Genomic DNA, 18,795 nt, shown 5'->3' with positions numbered 1-18,795 from the left:
GCCGGTTAAGCAATGGCAACGTGGATTCCTCATGCGCTAGCTATTCACACGGGATGAGCTGCATTGTTTGCATTCTGGGGCCCTCTAACCATGGGGATACACCGCACTTAGAAGCACACACAGGGTGGAACCAGGTAAAAGATTAGCATCCATACGACAACAACTACACAAAACTTCCCACATTTCTCAAGTGATTTGCCCTGTGGAACACTGGACGCAATGCTGTTAAAGAAAACACAATAGACACTGTCTCCCTTCCCAACAGCACCTCTTCCATGTCAGGGCGGGGAGAGGGGGAGGGGTGGGGGGATGAGGGGGAGGGGGGGGGGGGAGGGGGAAGTGGGGAAACTCTCCCTTCCACACTGCTGTTAAAGAAAACACAATAGACACTGTGTCCCTTCCCAACAGCACCTCTTCCATGTTGGGGCGGGGAGAAGGGGAGGGGGGGGGGGGGGGGGGGGAGGAGGGGGAAGTGGGGAAACTCCCCCTTCCACACTAACCATGGTGTAGGTCATGTGTGAGATGAGTGTTGGTGAGATGCTGAGGATGGCCGGACACAGCGAGTCATTCTGGTGAAAGGGACGGATTGCTCCCGCAGGCTTTGTGCACGAGCCGCGGTGCGTACAGCTGACGGACGACAAGTGAACAAGAGGAAATACACACAACATGTACATACCCAATGGTCAATTTGAATGTGTTCGCTAGCTTTATGGTCTACTTACACACAGAACACGCAGAGCAACACAGAGGAAGCTTCACACACATAATCTAGTAGGGAACTGCTTATTTGTGCCTAAACTTTCTATTCACCTAACCTGGCCTTTTGCCTGCATACTTAGTACATGTACCTAGAATATTAAGCACCTAAAATATCTGAAATTACTAGAGTCTAAAAGGATGGCAATAAACAGAATCAGCTGAAGCGTCATTTCACGAAGGGTCAATTGAGATATCACGAACAAATTCAAGAGAAAGTGGTGATGGAAATAGAGAGTAGCAATAAATAGGATGACTTCCGCCGTCATCACTACACATCATCTTGGTCATGAAGGCTTTCCAAAATCCTTAGAGAACAACTCACATTCCTGTGTAGACGCACCAACCGCACAGTGGGTTAACGACGGCACTGTTGATGAAGCTCTTTGCCGACGTGCATGCCGAGCAGGTCTTGAACCGGGAGCATTCTGACACAGGAACTTTGAACAGCTGCGTGAACAAAAGATTGTGAGAATAAATACATAAAAACATGTAGGAATGCGTGCGGTCATCAGCGTACACACATGCCACCAAGACTACCACTCTCCGTTGGAGGCTTTGTGCCATTCTAAAAAAGATTCTATTGCTATTACTCAATCTGCGGACAGAATTGTTTTGTCCTTTGTGGTTTCATCAGCGCAGCACAGAGAAAAAGAGGCCGTACCGGATAGCAGTGAAAAATAAATTTTCCAAAGCCAGATTTAGACCAGGCCCGAACGTACCTTGCCAGAGTGCTCAAACTGACAAGTCAGTGTACTGTTGCTACTGACGTACATGTATTATCAAGATCTAGGGCAATACTTAGAGTGAGTGAGGATTGCCAGTGCTGGCAGGAGACCCTCAGGAGACCCTCAGCCTGTTTCTACATGCAAGTACCTGAGATGCTGGAGCACCACTGCTGGCTGTGGCGTTGGCCAGGGCATACACGTAGTGGTTGTTGGGTGAGAGGATGAGCTTGGTGATGGGCCGACGCAGTGGGTCCACAGCAATGCTGTCAAACACCTTGCCCGCCTGGTAACCGAACGAATCCACCAGTACCTAGAGAGAATGGGAACACAGGCGCACGCAGGACATGGGGACATGCTCATGCAATTGAACCAGGATTTACCAATGACACGCCATTTCCAAGAATTTGTGCAATGCAAGGGCCGTCGGATAACGGTGTGTGTCAGGTTGCCAGCACACACACACGCACGCATACACGCACGCACCCCCCCCCCCCCCCCCCACACACACGCACGCACCCCCCCCCCCCCCCCCCCCCCGCCACACACACACACATCCACACTCACCTTTAACACGTTTCCCTTAGCAGTGCCCAGGAAGAGCACGGTATGGTTTCCGTACTTGTGTCCGGCCAGTGACCGGACGTGATACTCGGCCGGCAGTTGAAGAACAAGGCTTGAGTCGTTGAGTTCACGCGGCGGTGTAGCCAGAGGTGAATGCTTCTCATGGCCGCACACCTCGGTGTCGTTGTTCTCCGTGTGATACTGCAGGGGAGCCGGAAACAGATAGAACTGCTTTATGCCAAGTACATGAGGTGGACAAAATTTGAGCTACCAAATTTTCTCCGGAGTATGAGCCGCACTGGAATATATGCCGCACACAGATTTTGTCACGAAACCCAGACAGCTACCCTGTGTTCTGTGGCTCATTTGATCATCCTAGTATACGGCGCACCGACTTTTTGGGGGTAAATCACGACATGTCAGCACACACGCTTTAACATATACAGAGGAGGGGATGGGGGGTGGGGGGGGGGGGGTGCACAGCTAAACTAACAGTGGTGCAGCGCCCATTACTCTCACTCACCCCGTTGCACTTGGTCATCTTGATGGAGCCGACATTCTCCGTGCCCGCCTGCACACTCTGCTGCTTGCACAGCACCTCCCGTTCCGACATATCATCATTGACCCAGTGCAATGATAGTATGCCTATAGCATACCAAAAAGAAGGCAAAGAAGAAGAAATGCACTCACGAATGAAAAAGAGGATCACCAGAGGATGTAACCAGTGTGCTGACAGTGCTCAACACCGTGGAGGCAATCAAGGCTTGTTTGCTGCTACTTCAAGTTTCATGCTCTCGCAATCATCAGGCAGCAAAGAGGATCACAATTTTACATGTTTCTGATATTGATATCCGATGTTTGTCCACCACTAATAAATATAAGCCATGATCATACAAGCACTTTGTTCAAGAGTTCCGCCTGTAAACATCTAGTCAACGAATAGGCAGACTTACTGATCAGTGAGCCGCCTTTCAGGTCATCAAACGCCGTGACGACAATTCCACGATCCTCATTGAGTGCTCCGGCTGGTGCATTGCCAACAAGGTTTTCACCCGCCTCCAGATGCAGCACAGCCTGAACAATATCACCACATTCATACACAATGACAAACACACACACGGATACAGACCCAGACAGACAGACAGACAGACAGACAGACAGACAGACAGACAGACAGACAGACAGACAGACAGACAGACAGACAGACAAAAAGACACACACGTAAGCATAAACACACATATACATGTACATGTGCAGTGCCTTGTGCAGCTCCTAAAAACGTGATTCAGCTTTGCCTATAATTGTGCAGCTAAAGAAGGAAAATGCGTGACTGGTTATCTGCGGCAAGAGTTGAGAAATCAACATTGCTACATAACATACCTGTGCATAGCTGCCAGTAGCAGAAGATGTCTTAGTCGTGTACCCATACTGCATCTCCACATAGGATCCATACCTACGCAGAAACACACATGCGCAAAACACAATGATATTAGCCCTTTCCGTGCGAAAAGACGAGTATAGTCGTCGTGAGATGTACGCACCAAACAGCTGAGGATGGGTATACTCGCAAAACAAATGATAGATAGCAGTACTTGTGCAGTAACCAACGTGTATAGCCGATTGTTTTTAGGCTTGCCCGTGAATCATGAGGTCCCGAGTGCAAAACCTGCGCTGGTAACAGGAAGTGTGTTTAGTGTTCTCTCCATCGCGGTGATACGGGCGAGTACCACTTTACAAGCAATGAACTGTGCCGACACCCACGGTGATCTGGGTACTCACTTGCTCGGTGTGAGGGTAACAAAGATGCGGTTTATGGTGTTATGGAGATGTTACATGCCCGCTTGTTGAGAGACTTATCCCCTCTCCCTCCGACTCACTTGTGAGGTCTGCATTCGACACTGAGGATATATGGGCGAAGTGATGGCCCGCCGATGCGAATGTATTTGCTTTATGTGTTCCTAAACACGTCAGGTGATGCGGCCGCGAATCCTGCTACTGTAAAGTGAGAAACTTTCGCTAGAGATTAAATTTCGCTATTTTCGCGACCATCACACATTCGCGAATATAAAACGCCGCAAACCCCTCCGTGCATTGATTGTAGACAGTACAAGATCCGACTGAAAAGATAGAATCGCAAAAGTTTCTCATCGTAAACCAGCCGAATTTATGAAAACGCTAAATTTGCGCGCCGCGAAAGTTTGTCGCTTTACAGTACCTTAACTTTACAGTATTTAGTGCACTAGTAGTAGTGATAATGGTGAGGATAGAAAAGTACAGTAAAACCTGTCAAGGCGACCACCTGTCCCAGAAGACCACTGAAACCAGGATCAAGGGATGCTATTTCCAGTCAAATGACCCTGGATAAGGAGGCCACCTGGTAACAGAGACCACATTTTGAAGGTCCCTTGAGCGGTCGTCTTGGACAGGTTTCATTGTATTCCTGTTCACCGCCTTTAATGGTTGAACTCAAGCCTTGGGCTTACCCATGGTATCGGAACCTCTTGTATCCGCCATCGTCTGAACAGATGCGCACAAGAGTGGTCGTCGGTTTAGACTTTCTCCCGTCAATCTAGCATAGATACACAGAAACATACGTATGTGCATGCATGCATGCACATACATGTGTCCGTGTGTACGCAAACACACACACACACACACATATACACACACACACACACACACACACACACACATACACACATACCATGTGCACACACGCACACATATACACGCATGTACACATGCACACACGTACACACACGCATATACACACACACACATGCACGCGCACGCACGCACGCACACACACACACACACACACACACACACACACACACACACACGTGCGCACATACGCACACACACACACACACACACACACACACACACACACACACACACACACACACATGCACGCATGCACGCACACACACATACATCAGCACAACATGTTATCGTCACATCACAGCCGGTCCGAGTGGAATAGTGCAATGCAATTCTTGAGAATCCGATGTTATCAGAATCAAACTGCTCTGTCAGACGCAGAAGAAATTCAAAGTATCCGAAACATTGTGACCAGGCATGAAGGCAATACGAATATAGGTCAAAGCACAAAAACATGTTGACTAGTTTTGCTTGGTCTGATGTTTATTTATTTTATTTTATCTTTTTTACAATGATCACAGCTCACAGGCAAAGACAAAAATTGCATAGTGGGAGCATTGTGATGGTGAGGCTTTTTGCCCTCAGCCGAGCAGAGGTCTCGACGTCATGGGGACATAAAACGCACCGAAGAAGAAAAATGATGACATTTTTCACGCATCAAAATTACTTTATAGGTTATATTTTTGTACGGTTTGGCAGTACTGATCGCGCAGCTTCAGGAAAGTCCAAAGAAAACACAGAACTACTCCGAACTGAGAATGCAGCGCTTCTACGCAGCACACTAGTGTTGTCATGGTTACAGTAATGTCGAGCTCATGCTCACCTGTTCCGTGTAGACAAAGAAGACGTAGTTGGCGGCAGTGAACGCCGTTCTCCACGCTGACGGAAAGTTGTCGCCCGAATTCTGTATCAGCATCTACCCAGAATGCAGATGAACGTAAAAAGCAAATACAATAAAACGGTGTGACTAATGACCACCCCTTGGGACCAGAGAAAGTGGCCTTTAGTGGCAGATGGGCCTTAGTTAGAGGTTTGCACTGCACCACCATAATTATGCACGCAAACGGGGAAGACAAGATGTCTAGAACGCTGAACCACTGTGCATATCCTACACCGTACAGGTGCACTGGTGCACTGTGACTGGATGCAAGCCTGGTCACCCCGTCAACAAAGCAGGAACTAGACAGGGAAATACCCCGCTTTGTACATCACTACATGTACATACCTCGGAGTAATTGGTGAGAGTACGATAGGTCTCCGTGGACAGGGTTCTGATCACCGGGTTGCGTTTGCCATCGCCGCTGAACGACGGCGTTGCCACAAACATCTTCTTACCGTCCGTGGACAGGGTCGAGGAGATGAGCGATGGTGTCGTGAGCACTATTGGACAAGATATAATCGAAGCATTGAGCTAGTTAGTTAGTATGGGATTCATGCAGAAGTACATGTACGCTCATACCTGCTCAAAAAAATGGAGACAAAAGGCTACAACCTTACACTTTACAGCTTCTAGCATCTTCTAAGCTGCCCGACTGGCCCTCATTGTGAATAAGTGTAATGCAGGAAAGGAAAAATAAAAACTTTGCACAAGCAATGAACAGTTGAAATAGTTCAGACGAAAAGGTGAGTCTGGCAACGCAACTAGACAATTGTTCGGCTGCCTACCTGGCGGAACGACGAAGCCGTCTCGCGATGGAAGATACCGTTGAGTTGGCCCGCCCGACGTTATGTCACTGAGAGGAAGCAAACGGCAGGCACCTCGGTAAACGTTGCCGCACACGACGAGATTGCCCTTGGCATAGTCGGCATGCAGGGCCAGGACAAAGTACTGCCGCTGCTGGTACCGGGGAAACGCCGTGCTGCACTGCTGCAGCGGTGGAGGACCGCAGGACAGCGAGTCGTTGACGGACCCGAGCGTGAGCGAGCGCGCCCCGCTCAGGTCTTTGCTGAGCTGCCAGAGTCGTCCCTTGCCGCCGATGTACACATTACCGGTGTACTCGTGAACGAGAACGCTGGTGAACACATCGCCGGGGGAACCGCTGAAGGCGCTGTAGCTGTGTCCCGCCGCTGTCATCGCCACGGCAGCAGTAGCAGCAGCGTGGCCGGTGGGCGATGGATGGGCGGCGTGAGTGCATGACGATAATGTTGCCGCCGCTGCCACTGCGCACGCCAACGCCAGAAGGAGAAGTCTTCGGAGCTTCCGGCCGCGCGTCGCACCAGCGGCCATGGGGGACCCGTGTGTCCACGTGGTGAGGTCGCGATGCCGCACCCACAACAATGTCAGGGGCGCCTAGCCCTGGTGTTGGATTGCCTGTGGGCCTACGCCCTTGAAGCAGGTGGGAGTATGGACACTCGAGACCAAGTTGGAAGCTTCTAATGAATGGGATATTTCAGAATGCCAATAGCACTCTGAAGTAGATTCCTGCACAAAAAAAGCACCAGCGGCCACAAACACATAATACTGAGCAGGCTCCAGCATGATTGGACCACGCTGGATAGAAGAAAGGCTTGCATATGCATGCAGCATATCTACTTTTTCATGCATAGTTCACGTGGTTCATAGCTTCTTAGATACGAACACCTGTCCTTCATGAAAAGTATCACCTTAAAAAATTAATTTCAAAGATGTTGTATTTGTGCAAAGCTTGATGTGCTTCTCACACTTAGAATCCTCTGACTAAAATCGTTTGGGCCATTTTACAAGACTTCGTTGCAACTGGTTCCCCCCCCCTCTCACGCTCTGAGCTTCGTGAAACTTTCAAGAAACTGCTAGTAGTTGTACACAAGTTGAGTACTAATACAGTCAGACCTCGCATAACCGCAGGCATCGGTGTTCCACAGAAATATCCCGATAGGCGAGGGAACCGGATAATCGAACACACACACACACTGTATGTATGCCTGTCATATGCTGTAAATAATTGGTAACCAACGATTTTCTTCTGGATGGCGAGGGATCCCCGGATAAGCAAGGTCTGACTGTACTTCAAAGTAGACAGTACAACTTTTTCTCTGGGGAACTAATATAATATAATATTCGCGGGATCCGCGTTAGCATCACTTGAATGTTCAGAAACACACAAGCTATAGCCTTCGCTTCCGCAGGCCACCACTATGCCTTTACACCTTAGTGGCGACTCTGGGGAACTGCAAGAACAAAACATGTCAAATCTAATGTAGCAGAGGAGTCTAATCTGAGGTTGCAAGACAGCCTAACTAACTGGCACCATGCCCGCCTGTCAGGAAGAGGTGAGTGTTCTCAGCTCAGGGAGTGTCACCCGACACTCATATCACACTCTTTCCCCAATCAAGCCTGGCCACTAGTAACTAGTTACCAGTGAAACACAACCCCATAGAGGATGTGTCACCAGTTCTTTGTGCTTGTCTCAGTAGAAGGTGAAACTGCAAGAGTGCATACACAGGTAACACGTTAGTTACATGTAGGTGTGACAAGACAGCTTATCTGCCCTTCCAGCAAGAGGGGAAGTAGTCATGGAACCTCCAGTTTGGTTACAAAAGTGCGTTTACGCCTTCTAGTACCCTATCCAGTTTAGCTGGAGTAGAGTTGTTGTAACCCAATCCATCTGTTCAGGCAAAATCCTACTTCACCAGCACCGCCAACAACCATCAAGTTCCTTCCATATTCACGTTTTACCCGTTCTAAAAAAACCCATCAAGGTATTATGTGTTACAGCTAGCCTATTGTGTGTGTGTGTGTGTGTGTGTGTGTGTGTGTGTGTGTGTGTGTGTGTGTGTGTGTGTGTGTGTGTGTGTGTATGTGTGTGTGTGTGTGTGTGTGTGTGTGTGTGTGTGTGTGTGTGTGTGTGTGTGTGTGTGTGTGTGTGTGTGTGTGTGTGTGTGCCATTATCTTCGGATGGCATTATTGTATTGTATTGTAGTGTATTGTGTGTGTGTGTGTGTGTGTGTGTGTGTGTGTGTGTGTGTGTGTTTGTGTTTGCGTGTGCGTTACGCATACTGAGTTTACGATCCTCCATCACCCGAGCTGCACTGCACAGCTGGCCTTATCAAGTGTGTACACCAGCCACAGTAACAAGCAAACTACACTTGCTACAACATGATGTGCTAGTAAACATAGTCCCTCTGTCTAAATCCACCTGGGAGAAGAGTTTGTCCTTATCACTAGCCATTGTCCATTACGAAGCCAGTTTTGATAGAGTAAAGTTCACAAATCCCCACCGGCTATGCAATTGTGCTGAGAAACAAAATCAGATTAGGAAGCATTGCTTGTGCCAAGCCACCACCATGCCTGTGCAAGCAGAAAAGTCAGTCTGGGAATAACTTCACCCAACTCCCACCAAAAGCACAAAAGCAGTTTGTCAGGCTGAAAATGTTGCCGACGGATGTAGAAACATGCTGAAAGGCTAGACAGCTCGACAACTAGTCCTGCATTAAATTGAGACTGAAAGACTGAAATACAAGCGAAGAAATTGCACTATGCAGTGTATGCAGAAACCAAGCCAGCAGCCACCCTTCTTCCATTTCAAGGTGGCGTCAACCCTAGCTTCTAAAGCCCAACACACCTCAGTGCAAGGTAGACAACATGGCTCTGAATGGATCACATCTAATGTTACTCTGAACTTCTCTCAGAAAACTGGAAACTACAAACACAGGATAAGTGGACTGCAGAACGCATGTGAGACAGGGAGAACTCTCGGTACATGTACGTACAATCATGCACCCCCTAACCCTCTGCAAATGCTGCCAATCGATCCACACATACCAGCAGACACACCTGATGTTGTGTTAGCTAACATTGAAAAGGGCTGGATCGAAGCCTTGCCCTCAAACCAGCTTCCACAGCAATATGCCTGGTTTTTTGTCTGCCTTACTTTGCAGAAATAGCCAGGAACATTTCACTTCAAGTGAGCTGATGACAATGATCATTGTGGTGGCTCGTGGGTACCAGGTAAATTGTGGCCATCTTTATCTATACATTAGCAGCTGCATTGTGCAATGCATTACTCCTGAAACCCGCATTCTTTCGATGAGTCTGCCAGAGAATGTCCCTGCTACCACGCTGATAATCACTCATAATTACCGTCAGGGTGTAACACAACGCTATGGGCTTGATCAAGGGTGGTTAGACGTAAGCGCTCTCCACAAGTTCTCGAGTACTTTACATTGGAGATTAGTGTCCGCCTCGCCAATACAACAGCATTTATGAGGCGTCATGGTACACACCCAGCGCATCGAAGTCACAGTCAGCCGTGAATTTTCTGCAATAGTCTTGCAATTAGTAGATTTGGCTGCAATGTTCTTGCAGACAGCAGCGTGTTTGCTGAAAAGTACTACTAATCTGCAGATGATTCTCTGCAAGGGTATGACAAGGAGCATTGGGCGTGCTGCAAAGGTATGCAGAAAGCTCCCTCAGCTCCTGCAATATCTCCACAATCAACAGGCATGCTCCTGTTCAGCTAGACCCACCAAGAGCTATAACAGACCCCTCAACGTTACCCTCCTTGTTCTGCAGCCTTTCAACTGAACACTACTCTCCGGTGCCCAAAGAATCGGGGGTTAAGAGCCGAAGCGTAGGCCCTTCTTACTTCTCATGTGGAAATCTCTATAGAATGGACCGTAGCGCCCGGATAAGCGAGGTATGCATGTACATCAATATGCTGCAACACAGCTGCACCATGCTGGTCTATGCAGCTTTAGCATCGCTAATCTACTGAGTATCCTTGGAAACACAGTGTACAGTATAGTACACACATGTGGACGATCACCACAGCACTGTTCCTCTGTGGTCTAAGCAGCTCTAGCATTCAATGATCTACCCTTGGCAACGCACAGTACACTTCACACAGGGACGACCAGTGCCGCAGTACAGTCAACTTCGCGTGTACCGACACTCGGCGGGGTATCAGAAAAGTATCCTTAATCACAAAGTGTCCTTTTACCCGAATTCTCATTATATGTATTATAGTTAGATGGGACTTTGCTCTGGGCATGGAATTCTGTTGTTATTCGCAAACTGTCGTTATATCCGCAGTAGTTAGTAGCGAAGTTGACTGTACTGTGCCGCTATGGTCAGGCTGTATGTAACACAGTGCAGTGCAAATACACATCTCTCTTATCCGGGCGCGCTACCCGAGACTGACCACTGTCCGGGACTCTCTTGTCCGTGAGGTCCGGGACTCTCTTGCCCTGGAGGTCCGGGACTCTCTTGCCCCGGAGGTCCGGGACTCTCTTGCCCTGGAGGTCCGGGACCGACCACTACCCATAACTTTCGTATCCGGGCGGTCTGGGATCGGGCACCGCCCATAATTTGGAAATGTTCAAACTCCGAATCACGTACGCTTGCACGGAGAAGTGCCAGAAATCTGGCATACGACGTCACTATTTCCCAAAACAAATTGGCAAAAGAGTAGTAATATTTCCACTTAACCTTGCCGACAGGGCGCCCAGTAGACCCCAGGTGTCCGAAACGTTGAGGTCCGGATAAAAAGAATAACAATGACATGGTGTTTATGTTTGCCGTGATGTGCTCGCCATGCCTACATGATGCCTAATCGCCATTGGGGATATACATCCGGTTGTTTTCCTATCAAATACTTCGTCCGTCGGCGCAAGGGTTTCTTTCCGGCTGGCTCGGTTCAGAAAAATTAATCTGACGGTCCCAAGTGGTTCTGCATCATGGTCTATTTCTGCTATCCGCTGGCACACCTATTCTATCTTAGACGCTCTGTTCTCAGTTCTTGCTTCCATACCTCACTCGTTATCCGGTTCACGTCTGGCTGCGGCCAACTACCCTTCATTCTGTGTGTTGTCGCTATTGCTGTCTATGTTTCTGTGTGTGCCAGTATATGTGGAGCGAGAACACACATTGGTTTAGTGCCTAAATTCAAGCCGAACTGGGTTTAGAAGTCCCGATGATAATTAAGTTAACACAGTGTTGACTTGCTTATCATGCCACCGCACACCATGCTCCCATCACAAACTGCCTTATATGTTCTGTTTGGTGAGTTCTTTCATTGGCAAGCATTGTTCGCGTATGTGAAGGTAGAGTTAGGCGGTGTTTACATGAGGCGTTTCAACCCGGGTCAGATTTCAACCCGCCATGTGCATAAAATGTATGGCGCGTTTACATGACGCATTGCGCTTGACCCGGGTTGAAATTTCGCCCCGGGTTGATTTCAACCCTCCCCCCAAGGGGAGGGTTGAAATCAACCCGGGTCAAGAAAATTGTACAAACGTACTTCTGTGCGTATCTCGCGCCAGGTTTAAACGGCACTGCAGATGCAAATTTCGCGCGAACGGATTCACGTGACCATACAGGACTCTAGAAGTGGACTTTTGGCGGCATATCAGTATTTAACCCGGGTCAACTGTCTTCATGTAAACGCTCACCTCTTTTGTCTATCGTACAGACTTTCAACCCGGGCTGAACTCGACCCGGGTTGAAATTTCTCATGTAAACACAGCCTTAGTTCTGACAAATGCACTGGGATATACGCAGGACATGGTCGTTTTTATTATTTACATGTATGAACACATGCAATCCAAAAAGCACAAAAAATGTATCCACGTCAGCCTCACATTGGTGGCTTTGAACTCGACTACTGCTAGTACTGCCTTGTGGGTACACTGTGGCTTTCACACAAGCCCTTTGCGTACTGCGTACTCATGTACGTCTGTGGGTACATGTGTGTGTGTGTGTGTGTGTGTGTGTGTGTGTGTGTGTGTGTGTGTGTGTCCAACCTGTCGGAAAGCTACCTTCTTGCCAAAGCATTTGGAAGTTGGACTAGTTTCGGCTCCACAATCCAGTGTGTCGTTACTATAATAGCTTTCATGGCTGAGGTTGTTGGTATGTCTGTTGGCCTGGGTTCCCAGTACTCAGTAGCCGAGGCTGGTTGGTAAAGTAACTCCCAATTTCACTTCAAGGTACCAGTGCATCTAGTGTCTGCTTCAATCAAAGCAGCGTGCTATCTATACTGGTTACCCCAGCAAGTGTAGGGTATGCATAGGTAACTGTCTTGGCCGTTTTATGCCGATGTACTCCGTGTGGTGTAGAACAGGTGTGCATTGGTGGTCGATTCACATGGCTTCGCCAGTTGTGTGGATTAAACAGTTATCTGGCGCAAGTCTTGATCTGTCTCATTCAGATCTTGTTCGCTATCATTACTATAAGAGAAAATCTGTGGGTACACATCCAGTGCATTTGCAGATTTGCGTGCTTCTCTTGCGACGGGCGTATACATGGTACATGTGTGTGTGTGTGTGTGTGTGTGTGTGTGTGTGTGTGTGTGTGTGTGTGTGTGTGTGTGTGTGTGTGTGTGTGTGTGTATTTTTTCCTGCAGACTTTTCAATTTCAACTCCGCCATGACCCTCAACGTTACAAAAAAGGAATATGACTAGAAGTATAAGATACGTCTGATCTTCACACTACCTCGCAAGCACCCAGACATAGGACACCAGGTCCACAAAAATCACCACAGAACTCCCTATATCAGCACTGCAACAGCAGACACCTGCGTGTTTATCCAGCCTGTGCATTCAGCTTGCAGATTATCTTTACAAAGTGACCCCATAGCGCTGCAATCCTTATGAGGACAGGAGACAGATCGAGAGAGCGTTCTGCATGCCTCGCACTCGCAGGGCCACGCGCACCACACTCTCTCTCTCTCACACACACACACACCACACACACACAGACGCACTGTCCAATGAATGGTCTAATGGCCGAACTCCCTTGCAAGTCACCTCAGTGCGACAGTGGAGAAGAAAACAGACCATCGAGCATGTGTTGGGCCAGCTTGTGCGCTGCGCGAGAAACACAAGAACGCTATCTAGCTACTTCACACCTTCAAGTTAGTCCTTGACATCGCCGGTAGTTGCCACGATACTCAGCAGTGTGTGCCCTCTACTAGAGGCCCTGGTTCGATAGGGTCAGGAAGGAAACCCAAAGCCAGGCAAAGGGGAAGAAAAAAGAATTTTGCGTATGCGCTTGATACTCTTCGTGCGATGTTCTCGTAGCGCTAGAAAGTCTAGAACGAGATGGGTACTTGATTGCCGATAATGTAACGACATGAATTTCTGAGTTTCCGCATTTCGCAACCGCACAATGGGAAAACAGCCTCTACCAACACGGACACAATCGGTCAAACTACTCGTACATGTATGCACAAACGCACAATAGTCAATAACATGATGCAGTGAGTCGCCCAGAGGTCGACCATTTTTCAATGCGTGGTCCACACAGCCACACAGGTCACCAAGCGAGCTCTAGTATCGGCAGCAGCCAAGCAACCGCATGACGAAAATAATAATTGCAAAACGATAACATTTCGACTAGTATCAGCCGAGATCTACAGAGACCTTACCGGCTTCTTCTGCTGTAGTTCTTCACCGATGCATTCGATAACTATTTTTCACGCTGCACGTGAACGACCGGTACCGCTACCCGCTACACAGCCCACCTAGTGAGCACTGGTCCCTGAGCTAGAGACAACCACTATGTGCAGGTATGAACACAACTATTTCCTTCTGAAGGCCACAAGCGAACGCTCTCAGCTGCCAAACGGCTCACTGCCATGAACAAGTTCCAACTACTTTCATTCATTTACCAAACAACTACTAGCGCTGGGTCTCTCTACAAGTGTCCGCAACAGATACAATCGCCATCACTTCATATGCCCCGAACACACAGCCTTACTTACCTAAAGGCAACTGCAGATGATCTTCTCCAGTCGGCTAGAGTCCCTTTCGCGATGATGGAACGGTTGCAAGTTGCCGGCAGAGTGGTAAATTTAGCCCAGCACTCACCGTGGCTGGCCCCACAGAACTGCGTTTTTCACGCTCGACAGGACATGCACACAGAAATTAGCCTCTACCGGCAGCAATGACACAAATTCTCGCCACGCTATGGTGCGGAACAAGGAAGTCCCCCAGCGGCCAACACCAACTATCCGGGTCTCAGAGGGCTTCCTGACAATCGCACGAGTCGGTCGCTTGCAACGCGAGAGGCACCTCGCCAAGCCTTATTCACGATCTGTTGGTAGTGCAAGCTGGCTAGTACTACTAGTAGATCGACTCGAGCTGTGGAGTCGAGAGATTTGAAGAAACTGCGAAAAGTGACCACTCCACACGACAACACGCATGTATGCTATGACCGTATGATCAGTGTGACAATGCACTGGCCAGCTGGTACCTGGGCACTCGCTGCCGCCGTCACACACAGAAAACCGCGGTTTCAAGGTTGCGCTGCGTGAAGCGCGTGTCTGTCTGGAAGAACACGGACATTTTGAATACTACACAAAATAATCACACGGACATGATGACCTATTGCCTTAGTCTAGTATTGGCCCGTACAGTCAGTACAGTAGCTCAATAGTCATGAGCCTCAGACTCAGTTTGTAGACTAGCTGCACACATAATTGTCACACTCCACAATCAGTGCACTGAATAGGGAACTGCATTCTTCGTCTCGGAGGCTTCGGGATTTCTTCACTTGAGCAGTTGAACCTCTTGAGCCGTTGAGGGGCAGCACAATCGATCACAGTACAGACAGACTGCCAGCATGCAGCACACTGAGTAGATTTCTACACTGTACAGACGTCACCAGAGACTGTGCGGTGACATAGTGCTACATGTCCCTGTGTACCTGCACCATCCACGAGTCCTGCATGGGCCGAAATCTCGCACTGCACCGCTACACACTGTCTGTGGCGCTTGAAGTTGTACCCCAGTCACCACTTGACAAAAATGAGAAGCTCTACCGCTATCTCAGATAGCGGAAAGGAGTTCCTTGTACACTGACTCTGTACATGGACTAGTCAGGGTGTCAACTATAAGTACCATAGAAGTCAGTTTCCTTGAAAATGTGCATTGTGATCTGCGCTGCCCTATCCGGCTATGTTCTCGGCAGCTCCCAGAAATCCCTTCCACTTTATTACTGTACTTGAAGTCTTTAACGTCTAGCTTCATGTAGTAGTTTAATGATGACTTTTGAATGTCTCTCCCCCTCTCTCTCTCCCCCCCCCCCTGCCCCCCCCCCCCCCTCTCTCTCTCTCTCTCCCTCCCTCTCTCTCTTCTTGTTCTCTCTCTTTCTCCCCCTGGCCCTCTCTCTCTCTCTCCGGCTCTCTCTCTCTCTCTCTCTCTCTCTCTCTCTCTCTCTCTCTCTCTCTCTCTCTCTCTCTCTCTCTCTCTCTCTCTCTCTCTCTCTCTCTCTCTCTCTCTCTCTCTCTCTCTCTCTCTCTCTCTCTCTCTCTCTCTCTCTCTCTCTCTCTCTCTCTCTCTCTCTCTCTGCAATTTTCAATCCCTGCACTTTAGACGCCAGTTCTTTTTTCACTTGTCACCGTCTTTAGACACTCAGTACGTCCATTCCGACACCCTTATTACCTCGCAACGTTCCACATTACCGTTACTAAAAGACTTAAGTGAGCGCCTTCCGAACAAACTAGCCTTCCATGGTCACAGACGCATAGTATCTTCGATGTTTCTATTTCAGGCAGGCACTCTGTGGAACTTTCTGCCCCTACCACAACATCTATCATAAATATTGCTGAGTTTAAAAGAGAACTGCATATACATATACATGTACATGTACATGCAAATAGGATGGCTAAGTTTCAATTCAACTGCAAAGGTATTCACTGATATTCCTTGTTTTCCTCATTGATCTGCTCACTTCAGTGCACATCAAATGCCCTATTCCTTCCCAGTTGTCCTATTCGTCGTGTTATTTCTCCTTTCTCTGCTCACTTTGCATTCCCATATCCTTATCGCAACTGCACAGAAGTGGAGACCCCTCGACAGACCAAAACGGCCTCCGGGGTAGTCATTGAAATACATTAATTATACTGAAATATAACGTCTCGGCAGTAATGCCATCGTCACCTACGAATCATCAATGATGCCATGCAGGCCGAAGAAAAGAAATACTAGTAAACTGCTCTTTTTGGCCTGCAGCATGGCACCATTGTTTCATTCGTACCTGACGATGGCAATATTGCCGAAACATTGTCCGTAAAAGTCTTTTGCAGTGCTTTGGGAATTGATGTTTCCACCCAACTACTTTCTACAGATGTCTCAAAGTAACAGTTGAGAATGTGGGAGACACGGTCGCCCGCCTGTTGGCTTGGCATGTGCACATTGTGCAGTCATCTGTTCTGACTCACTGTAGATCAGTTCTACTCTGCGGATACTGTACCAACACACATACATGTGCATGAACTTCGAAGTACAATGTACACACATTGTATCGTGGACAAGACTGGGCCGGGCCGAATGATAAGCAAGCCGAGCTACCAGCCATGCCCATGGTGCAAAGGAGGCACCACAGACATTTTATAGCTCGTGGCTCTAGCGCCAGAGTGCTCAAAACTACGAAAAGTAGATAGCAATGCGTTAGGCAGCAGCACCTGAGCAGCCTACCGAGAGTGCTCAACAAGACGAGGAGCGCTCGAGCGTAATACCAAGAGTTATACTCTTGGTAATACCCATAGTTTTATTTATTTATTTTTTATTATGTACATTTATATGTCCCACTACTACCTCCATAATATACTAGCCATACCGATTTCAGTCTAGTCCAAGTCATTGGGTTGAGAATCTACCATGACAGCCATGAGGCATGATCTTCTGACAGACTCATAATGATCACTGGTCTGTGTACAGTGGTGTAGGCTTGCCATCGTCTGCACAGTAGAATGCGGGAGTACAATCATGTACAATCATGTGCATGACCTTGTACATGTACATGTACATGTATATCGACTCCACGTGGACCTACAATGTACAGTCGTCCCTCTCTAATCCGGCACTTTATAATCCAGCACCCTCGATAAACCAGCACAATTTTCAGTAGCCAAAATGTCCTCTTCATGCACATTGCAGCAGTAAATCAGATTTGTTAATCCAGCACCCTCCCTAATCCAGCAGATTTTCGTGGCACAAATGGTGCCGGATTATAGAGGGACCACTGTATAACGATTTCGCATACATGATGTACATGTACATGTATGGCGAATTTCGTGGTGATAATTGTAGCGAACCATTGACTTTGTCCATGTCCCTGTTTGAACCCATACAGAATTCACCCTTCGTAGCGAACCCTTTTCGTTTATAGCGAACCAACGTGAAGGGTTCCACCCTGTACATGTACATAATTGTGTAGACGTGATTGTACCAGTAAACCAAGCCGCAAGTGCACCATGCATAATACATTATACTGACTGTTAAAAGTCACAGCCATGCAGTCTTTACTACTTTTTAGCCACATGCCATCACTTGCTGTGGCCGTGTTGGAGGCATGTTTGTATCTGTGCGTGCGCGCGCGCGTGTGTGTGTCTGTCTGTCTGGGTGTATGGGTATAGTCATGTCTGTGAGGTGAATTATTAATGTGAATAATTAATGCCTTTCTCACGTCACCAGTCATTGTGATGGCTGGTATCGTGTAGACACGGTCGCCCGCCTGTTGGCTTGGCATGTGCAGTCATCTGTTCTGACTCATTGTAGATGTATTCTGCGGATACTGTGTCATGTACATGTACCTGTACGTGCACAACTGCGTGGCTGTTTACAGTTCATGTTCATTCATGGAGAATCAAACCGAGAAGAGGAGGAGGGCCCTCGGCTTTCTTATCCTGAACTCATCACACGCTGCAGAACTCAAAATCAGTTTGCATTGATTGGCAGGCGTATCGTCCCCAACCACGCTCAATTCATTCCACGCGCAGCTCATATTCATAATCTTCATTTATCGCCAGGTTCGACCTTTACCGGCAGCCAATAAGCCATGCAGCTGTTTAGCTGCCTGGCTGGACAGAAGGAACATTTTTGCACGTCGCCACTGTATAGCATAACAGTACCGATGTCTGGGATTCTCCCACATCAGTCTCAACGCTGTACGCCCTGTCACTGTCAATCTTGATCGAGCATACAGTGCAATAGTCAATACTACTGCATAGGTACTGAGTACTAGTACTAGTATTAGTAATCCTGCACTGTCACAGTCTGAACAACCATGTAGGGCTTGCAAGGGGAGTAACCCAGGGTTGTGGACACATCTCGAAATACATGTACAATGTACTTGTAGCCAATGTAGGGGACCTGCATGGGGCAGAGC

The 18,795-nt window shown here is 48.2% G+C and overlaps 1 protein-coding gene across 1 annotated transcript in view; it reads right to left on the bottom strand.

The window, feature by feature from the left end:
* LOC135828137 (plexin A3-like) overlaps window positions 1–14,763 on the bottom strand; it is a 44,913-nt gene extending 30,150 nt beyond the window's left edge. The window contains exons 1-12 of the mRNA XM_065340569.1: window positions 14,387–14,763; window positions 6,375–7,131; window positions 5,935–6,089; window positions 5,533–5,625; window positions 4,529–4,614; window positions 3,426–3,498; window positions 2,999–3,119; window positions 2,569–2,690; window positions 2,049–2,246; window positions 1,633–1,794; window positions 1,082–1,206; window positions 501–627 (exon numbers count right to left, since the gene is read on the bottom strand). Of these exons, the coding sequence (XP_065196641.1) occupies window positions 501–627; window positions 1,082–1,206; window positions 1,633–1,794; window positions 2,049–2,246; window positions 2,569–2,690; window positions 2,999–3,119; window positions 3,426–3,498; window positions 4,529–4,614; window positions 5,533–5,625; window positions 5,935–6,089; window positions 6,375–6,936 (1,824 nt within the window). The 5' untranslated portion in view covers window positions 6,937–7,131; window positions 14,387–14,763. The remainder of the gene's footprint in view (window positions 1–500; window positions 628–1,081; window positions 1,207–1,632; window positions 1,795–2,048; window positions 2,247–2,568; window positions 2,691–2,998; window positions 3,120–3,425; window positions 3,499–4,528; window positions 4,615–5,532; window positions 5,626–5,934; window positions 6,090–6,374; window positions 7,132–14,386) is intronic.
* Between the last annotated feature and the right edge of the window lie 4,032 nt (window positions 14,764–18,795).

Source organism: Sycon ciliatum, chromosome 12, assembly GCF_964019385.1.
Source record: "Sycon ciliatum chromosome 12, ocSycCili1.1, whole genome shotgun sequence".
In the NCBI taxonomy this organism is placed as follows: Eukaryota; Metazoa; Porifera; class Calcarea; order Leucosolenida; family Sycettidae; genus Sycon; species Sycon ciliatum.
The sequence above is the reverse complement of the archived record's forward strand: the minus strand, read 5'-3'. Positions and strand labels throughout refer to the sequence as shown.